At 37.9% G+C, this 9,340-nt stretch overlaps 1 protein-coding gene across 1 annotated transcript; it reads right to left on the reverse strand.

Moving 5' to 3' along the window:
• Window positions 1-4,183: 4,183 nt before the first annotated feature.
• LOC141836217 (protein NRT1/ PTR FAMILY 4.4-like) lies at window positions 4,184-6,637 on the reverse strand. The gene is made up of 5 exons (XM_074723660.1): window positions 6,482-6,637; window positions 6,178-6,395; window positions 5,660-6,097; window positions 5,284-5,405; window positions 4,184-5,209 (listed from the first exon to the last, which is right to left on the reverse strand). The coding sequence occupies exons 1-5, from the start codon at window positions 6,597-6,599 to the stop codon at window positions 4,360-4,362; spliced, it is 1,746 nt and encodes a 581-aa protein (XP_074579761.1). The 5' UTR covers window positions 6,600-6,637; the 3' UTR covers window positions 4,184-4,359.
• Window positions 6,638-9,340: the final 2,703 nt, after the last annotated feature.

Below are 9,340 nucleotides of genomic sequence, written 5' to 3' on the forward strand. Positions count from 1 at the left end.
TAGATAATTGGTCGTCCATGAACAACTTATACCATCTTCACATACTCTCTAATTGTATCATCTCATGGAGCTATACCTAAAGGCAATAGGATAGTAATATTTTGTTTATTTTTCCTCAATGTCTCCATACATTCCTCTTAACATTCTTAACTTTCTTTCATTAACTTTACTTTCCTAACCGGCCAACATGAATGTTCGAATAACAAAATTGCATAAGAAGTAAACAAATTATATCAATGTGTTAGAAAGGAAGTGAACCTATCAAATAGAAGAAACCTTAAGCATAATTTATCATGAACAACACAATGGAAGGAACGGGTTTTAGGCAATGAGTTGTAATATACTTTCACACCACTAGCAAATAGTTATATTTAGTTTCAGTTATATTTAAGATTTTATTATAATTGTAATTTCTTTAATATGGACAGTCCACCATAGAACAAGGCATGATTTGAAATCTTATTCCGAATTGGGGTTTGGATCCCAGATCAGAATGAAACAATTTCGTGTTGTACTGGAGCATGCCGAGATGTGTGTCGAAGGCATTGAGGTAGAGGAGAAGAAGAGCGTAGAAGGGGGAACAAGAGAAAGATTATCTTGAGATTTAAGACATAAAGTAAGAGAAGCTTCATCCATGCTAGGAGGCAAAGGAGGGGATTCAGACATTAAGGAAGAGAAGAAGCTCACGATAGGGGAAGCTTTGCTTTGTGTTGGAATGCTAAGGAGGAGAAGCTTCATGGAAGTCAAAATGTGCACACAATATATTCCTGTGGCCTTGTCGGCATGATCTTTGCCGTAATATTTGCCAACCAATTACAATACTACGATATATGAATGTTCCACATGCTAATCGTTGAGAGAGGTAAACTACACTCGTGCCCACCATCTTGGCATTTTAAATTGTGGGCCAAGGTATTAGAAACAGTTTACCTATAAATAGTAATGAGTATAATTTTAGTCAAATTAAAAGTCTTATATACCAAATTATGCGAGTTAGGCATACATGTAATGTTTAAAAATAATGGAATAAAGCATGTTTTATATCAAACATTTGCTCTTCCTTTTTATCGTCCGTAAACTACAAACCTAGGGTCCCTATTGTTTCTAGCAAGGGTGTTATCCACAATGCTACTATAAACATAATTGTTATGTTGCAAGTCAATTTTATAGGGTGATTTGGAGATTTATAGTGGTACCAATCAGTGGTTGATAATTTTGGCTGCCAATCGATACCATTACTATGTCAGCACAAATAGATATGATAGTGTCACCCATGCTGACACAATTTGAATACTACTAGTTGAGGCAGACCATGTTGACACAATGTCCATATTATCAATTGAGATAAAGTTTGTTCATCCAATACCATCAGAAACTAAGGTCAAAAAGAAGAGAAGGAAAGGAGAAGCACCAATAATAACAAAAAAGATGAGAAAACCCAAAATATATTATACCCTATACGTGTGCCTGTTCTAGTTCCAATTGTACCACATTGACACAATTTCAGTATTACCAATCAAGACAAAGTTCTCCCATCCAGTACCATCAAAACTCAAATCAAAAGTGAGGGGAAGGGGGAAGCACAGCAATCAGAAAAGAAATGAAACCCAAATACATTGTACCCTATACACGTGACTGTTTTAGTTCCAATTGTACCTCAGTTCAAGTCCAACTTTCTGTGGTTAAGCCCGATGTCTTGGATGAGATGTAGATAAATCAATTTTATAATATGAGATATCTTAGTAGCATTATTTGAATTTTTTTTTGAAAAATTATAGGATCGACATTACTAGAATACCATAAGAATCAATGTTCTCATTTAATGCATGAGAGTCATTTTGGAATTAGTAAGGTATGATCACTAGTTGAGATGTTTATTTTATAATATTTTGAAAATTATCGCTCTAAAATTTTAATTCGATTTACTTTCTATCTATTAGCTTATATTTATTTTAAGGTACATATTGGTTAAATATTAGTTATATTTATTCTAATAAATATAACTAAGTTATATTTATTAGAATAAATCTCATAGAATAGGTCCATAAAACTCCTATATAAATAGGGGCTTGTATCTCTTAATGGAATAAGATTTCTTAAGTTATTTTGGTAACAGTACACAAGTTAAGTAGAAGATCACCATAGGACAAAAACTACTACGAGTCAATCTCCAGACACTTCATAAACATTGCATAGTGCTGAAACTATATTGTTCCGACCAAAGATCGGAACTCCAACATGGATACTTCAAGTTTGCTTAAGAGATTATGTGAAAGAAAAACAAAGTCAAACAGAGGAAAACTAACAAGAATGAAATGAAGTAAACTACCCTTCTCATTGACAAATATGTGTCCATCAAAGAGCTCAGCAAACTCAACTACATCTTCCGGTCTCTTAAAGTTGATGTATGCTCGAGAATGTCTCTGGTCTTTTGGGCTGCAAAATTCATTGTATATCATAAGACGAACACCAAATAAACTGTCTAGGACTATCACTAACATGTTCTGTATCATATGAGAGAGAGAGACAGAGAGAAGAACCAACTTATATACCAAAATGCAATTACACAAGAATATATTAAGTGCCAAATCTTGATGTTACATTAGTTATCCCTGCAGTAGATTATAATACTGATTGTTTTCTATTTTGTATTAGGATGCTTAAAAGTAGTGTCAATCAGGCAATGCACTTATTAACCATCCAAAATATATTCATATAGCCATGCAACAGAAACAAGTCTATAACTATAAAATTCTCTAATAAGAGAAATTAATAATTGAGAATTTGGTGCCTTAGCTATACCCAGGCGAATGAAGGAAAAGAGAACTGTAAAATGCAGTGCTAGAATACTTTTGCAACTTCAAGCAGTAAAAACCCACTTAAATGTGAGTTAGTTCTTTAGGAAGAATGGGTACAGGCATTATCATAAACTCCACGCCAATGTAACTAGATTTATATGCATATAAGCTAACAGAATTAAGGAGAAAGTTCACAAGGTTAGAGCGAATGCCCTCTAATTGCCACATAATCCAATCCCACGCAGCCTGCAACGTAACCAAGATCGCCGAGTTTTATTAGGGCGATAAATGGTGGCAACATGACCCAATCTAGCCATCATACAATCGAAATTTATTCACCGCAACAAAGGCCAATAGTTATTTTCGAACATCAAAGAAAAAGAAGGGAAAACGAAGAACTCTTGCCTATTCTTCCCGGAGCGAAAGCAGAACCAATCGTAGCGGCCGGCGAACTTGCTGTCGATCTGATTCACCAGCGCTGCCTGCACCATAGACGGCGGCAAGCGCCGCACCGAAATCTTCGTCCGACGAAAGAGATCTTTCATGTAATCCACCCTCGAACCCCCTTACAATTTGACTGAAAATTGACACCCTCGCTTCAAGATCGCTATCCCCGCTCGGGAATCCTCGAAGGGCTCGATCGGGAGGACATGAATTCCTTGGGTTTTTGCCAGCGAAATACGGTTCCGATCGGAGACAGGGATTGCGGGAAGGGAGCGAATCAGGAGCAAGAGGCAGCGAGCACAAACTTGATGCTAAGAGAGCGAGACAGGGAGATTGTTTATTTATGAAAAATTATGTAGTTTTCTGGTTAAAAGACAGGATGACGTTTTTGAGCAAACAAAAGTAATTGTTCGTCATTTTCTTAAAATGTCTAATATTGTCAACAACAAGTTTCAATCGAGTTGTTCCAGTATTAAATAAGTTTTTAAAATAGTAGATAAATTTTGACGTGTCTTATTTTTTTTCAGATTATCTATAATATATCAAATTAATATTTATTTAAAAATTTACATTTATTATTATATGTAATCTATAATGGTTCAGTTTGATATATTCAACAAATATATATGTTTAAAGATTTTTAATAAGTTTTGAAGAATTTTAATTTTTTTTATTAATATCATTTTTTATGTTGTACTAATTAAGATTTTATAATTGTTATAATTGTAACTATTATAATATATATAATAATTATAATTTCTTAACCGTTATACTGCGTCCGATTAATTTAATATTTAGATCAAAATATAAATAGAATAATAATTATTGAATAATTATATTATTTTATATAGGAATCGGAGTATTTTTTTTTTATATAACAAAATCAAAGTGTGGCCGTCTCTTTAACTATTTGAAGAAAAAAACTTCTTCATTTTGCCCCATAAAGATTTAGCACTTAATTCTTAATTAAACCATTCACAACAATGAAAGGTGAAATGCAACTCTGAAATCCTGGCATTAGTTTGAGTGTAAAGATTACGAGATTACATACACAACATATATCCATGCTGTACTTCTAATCCTTCATTGTTTATTCTACCTAAACTCCAAAGCTGCATCATAGCACGTTCTCATCAGCTCCACCATGCTTCAACAAACTGTTGTTGCCATCCCTTGCAGGAACACCTGATGAAGGTTTCGAATGCCATCTGGCCCAAAAAAGATAATTGAAGAAATTAATCAAGCTAAGCACAGCCAGCAGCCAGTAGAACAAATCCAATCTGTCCTTGTTGAGATCGTTGTCGCCCAGCCATCCTCCATTCCCTGAGCTCGAGGTGACCTTGTTCACGAGCGACACGAGCAGCGAGCTGAGGAAAAACCCAAATGAGTACGAACAGTACGTCATGGCTGTCAGAAAGGCTTGCATGCCTCCCAGCGACTGCTTGTAGAAGAATTCGATCAGCCCCACCGCCGTAAACATCTCCGAGACCCCGAAGATTATGAACTGCGGAGCGATCCAAAGGATGGGCGTCGCCGCCTCTGATTCCCTTCTCTTCTTCTCGACCAAGGCGGCCGCAACCATGGAGAAGGTAGCCGTGAAGAGGCCGATCCCGATCCGCTGCAGGGGGGTGATTCCTACGTGATTGCGGGTGAGTTTCCGGGCGATTGGGACGAAGAATGTCTCGTAGAGAGGAACCAGGATGATGAGGATGATGTAGGGGATGGCCTGCAGTGAGGCTGGGGGGATCTTAAAGGTGGCCAGTTGGGTGTTCATGGAGCTTCCCTGTTGGACCGAGAAAGTCTGGAGCTGGGCGAGGATGGTGTTGAAGATGATGGTGCAGGCAAAGATCGGGATCACTGAGAGGATCACCTTCACTTGCTCGACTTCTGCCATGGTGCACAGTCTCCATGGACTCTCTACTTTGTTGGACCCGTCTTGGGATTTGATGCAGGCATTTTCCAAGAACCTAAGATCATGTAAAGATTAAAACAAACAAGTTACTGGCTAACAAGATTGTTTAATTGGATGGTTATTTAGAACCTGAATTTATCTGTGTGTCTGAGGTTGTAAACATTTGGAGAAGTTCCGGCAACACCAAGGTGATACACTTCAGAATTGGAAGGGCAAATCTGCTTTCTCTTTGTAAATGCTGCCACAAAGACCTGTAGAGGCATTTTAGTTAACAGTTGAAACATGCATTTATTTCTCATTTATAAAGTGAGGTCCATCTGGTACCAAACAATAAATGAGAATCTAGTGACTGTTCGAAATTTTATTATATACATGCATTTAAGTTTCTAAGCAAAACTGACAAATATTAATCAGAACAGAGTGGCCGTTGACAGAAAAGGACAGGAGTAATGCAATGCTTAAATTTTGCAAGAAGAGGAAGAAGAGTTCATATATTGAATCTTACTCTTGCTATAGGGGTAAAGATGCTGCCCTGTGAAGGCCTCTTCCTGTAGAAGAACACACCAGAGATCAAGCTCATGAGGCCCATGGCCATGGCAGCTGCTGAGACACCGAACCCGACATCCATGCCCGAGCGAGTCTGGACCCAAACAAGAACCGTGAGTGCAACTAGTTCCCCCACACAGAAGCTGAAGTAAGCAGAGTTGAAGTATGTGGAGAGCTTCTTGGACTGGTTCGGATCATCTCTGCTGAACTGGTCAGCTCCATGAGCTATCATGTTAGGCTTCATGCATCCACTCCCCAGCGCCACTAAATAGAGAGCCACAAAGAAGATGGTGGCCTCCAAGCCTTCTGCCTCCACGCAATGCTCTCTTTGCAGCATGTCGCACGGCGGTGGCCTCAGCTGCGGCAGATGTGCTTGCAGCGACAGCAGTATGAATCCCTGAAACATCACCACAGAGCTTACTTAAGCCTGTTTGTGTCTCAAAAATTAGTTCACTCTTTGGAGAAAGTAGAACTCACAGAGAGTTCGATAAATCCGAACATCAGCATGGTGAAGAAGCTTCCTAGATAAGAGTCCGAGAGGAATCCTCCAAGCAGAGACAGGATAAAGATAGTCCCAACGAAGTTGGTGACTATGTTTGCTGACTTTGAGAGAGGATAATGCATGTCGTTGAACACATAAGTTATGAGGTTGTTGCCGACAGCTGCAATCGCCATGATCTCAAATGCTTGAATCCCTGCATGAGCAATAACCACGAGCAGATATCGTAGTGTTTGTTTAATCTGAAAAATGATCTATAAATATAGAAAGAAAGAAAGATACCTAAAACAAAGACAGCAGCTCTCATGCCTCCGTGCTTATTGGTCTCGCAGGGTCTGCCTCTCCAGTCAAGGGAGACATCATTCAGCGTGGTGAAACTCTGCCTTCTTTCAATGTCCATGAAATCTCTTTCAAAGCTCACAAACAGGCCGATCTTCTTCGAGAGTACTTCTAACTTGGTTATGAATTTTAAGGCGATTTGGTGAGTTATTTATAACGCATGTGAAGTGGATGGAGAAGAAGAGTTAATGGTCGGGGAAGTGTGGTGGTTCGCGGGATTTATGGACTATTGGAACACACTGGTGAGTGGGGTTTGAATGTTGGGAATTGGATTTGTCCTTGTGCTGAGCTTTTAGGCGAGCAGAGTGGGGAGAGCAGCAAAACACTGGTCTGCCATGGAATTGCTTGGAAATGACTGTCTTGGTCATTCAGATCTATGAAATTAAACATCGTGTGGTGTAAGTTTTCCGGGGCAAAAAGTTGTTAATACTTTCAGACAAAAACACCTTTTTTTTCCAGACAAAATCTTGAGATGTGGACACGCGTACAATATATACCATACAACTGTAAATATAACCTATATAGTTTAGCATAGGCTCGGATTGACTCATATGATTTCTATGTAGGAGCTACTATAATAAGATTTATGGATCGATTCATGAGAAATATTCTGTTTCATCCTTTCATACAGTAGATCATTAGGTCAGAATGAAATCTTCATAACTTATTTTCCTTCTAAATCGTCTGAGACGGTACTAAAAGAGCTAGGATATTAATAAATATAAATATATTTTTAAGTGACAAATTATCTTTTCATAATAAAAAAAAAGGATTAAAGAAAGGCACGTGCTGCCGACGGACATGGATGGCCATGCAAAATACTCGGGGCCCGCCATCAAAATGCGAGATTTTCAACGAGAGGCGGCAGCCCACTTCGCACAAGATTTTTTGTCAATTAGTAGATTCTATGGGTCCCATCAGTGTTCATCGAAATTCCAGTATGGATAAGGGAGAAACATGTACGACTCAGATCGTTTGACTTTAGCGCCGAGAGCACAATGGACGCCGTCGGATTATTTTCAGAAAGATTTTGTCAGATCTACAGTATGAAAATTTAACATGGTTTTTTTTTAATGCCAATGAGTTCGTCGACAAGCAATCTCCCACTGAGATTTCCTTTTGTCTTTGGAGTGTTTCCTAGTATTTCGGCAATCCTTCTCCAATAGAGAATTAAAATTAATCATACTTTTCTATAAAAGAGTAAATTCGTTATCTCAGCAGTCCTACACAATCGATCTCATGACTATCTATGAGGAGGTAAATCAAGAAACTATAGTTGACTACGACGGAGGAGGACATTATCTCAGCTTCGTCGAGATTCAAACCCTTGTCCATTTCTACAACTCTACTTCGTCGTAATCAATTCAACTATGTCTCAGAGGAAAATTAATCACACTCAAAACTCTATAAAAAGTGATTATCTAGAACATAAGAATAGTATTAAAAGTTATCTTATTTTTTATTAATCATTTGACTATTATGATTATGGACGAATGAAAGACTACACTCTTTTTTTTTTTTAACAATTAAAAGAAAAACTCACCTTATAATGACAATAGTAGGAAGAGTTTAAGTATAATTGATGAGATCCTTTTCACTTGCTCGAGCTCCTTCTTCTCTGAAAAGCTAAATTCCTCTCTTGTAGATGTTCAAATTTGATGGCTTAGAAAAGTATAGAGTATTAAGATTGATCGACTTTATCGACATAGTCACTCTAACGCTCAATCAATATCCTCCAAGTAAGAAATGGATCTCTCGAAAAGATGGCAAAAAAATAAAAGAAGAAGAAATAACAGAGTTTAATGGAAAGGAAGTTGCCTTTGCTTGTGAGAAGAAAGAACCATTCCTTTAACCTACCTTTTTTGGTGCTTACATAGCTATTAAAAAAAGCATCTCTACATCACCGTCGTGCTCTCACTAGCCCTCATTGTGGGCTCCTGCAAGGGGACTAGATCCGACAATAGTTAGAAATATTTCCAATCGTAAAATGACACATGCCCATTGGTTGGTGATTAAGGGATTAGATCTTAGCATTGTTATCAACCTTTCCATTCATATCTTACCATGTATATGTCGTTATACAATTAAGTCATCATCTTTTTTAGCGTTGATATTGTACCTTTAACTAAGATATTCAATTGTTAGTTACAAACTTGGTACTCTGGAATCAACCATGGTCCTCGAGTTTGCACTTGGTGTTTAGCTAGCCTTCCCATCTAGTGCTCGGGAATCAATTTTGGTCCTCCATTTTCGGACTTGGTGCTCAGTTTTTTTCATATGGTGCTTGAGAATCAGTCCTGGTCCTCGAATTTTAGACTTGGTGCTCGTGCTTCAAGCTTAACTGTTCCAAGAACCAATTCCTCCTTTGTAGAAATGATCTGGGTATCATCACATATCCCCTTTTCAAGTTAGACTGAGAAGCATAGTCGCATGAAGTCCAATTAAGAAATTGAGAAAATAAACCATCCTCCTCCTTCTTTGATTCCTATACCTTCGCTCTGCATCCCCCCTTTTTAGTCGAACTAAGGGCTATAGTCGAAAGAAGTCCGATTAAATAATAGAGTGGTAGAACATAACTTAAAGAAAAAACTTCCCTTGTGGCATGAAGATCAACTCCTGTTCACAAAAAACTAGAATAAACAGAAAACGAGACCTCTCCTTAACTCTATATCAAAACACGACCCCACCTTCCCCTATCCAACTATCTAAAGACCCTATTGATGGCTCTTCCTCTGAATCCATAAAAGGATCACCTCATCCTTCTCCATTAATACCATACTTGACCCCTCATTTCAAGCAAAT

This window comes from Curcuma longa, chromosome 1 (assembly GCF_044706935.1).
Source record: "Curcuma longa cultivar G26 ecotype Majalengka, Jawa Barat chromosome 1, ITB_CL_G26_1.1, whole genome shotgun sequence".
NCBI classification, from domain to species: domain Eukaryota; kingdom Viridiplantae; phylum Streptophyta; class Magnoliopsida; order Zingiberales; family Zingiberaceae; genus Curcuma; species Curcuma longa.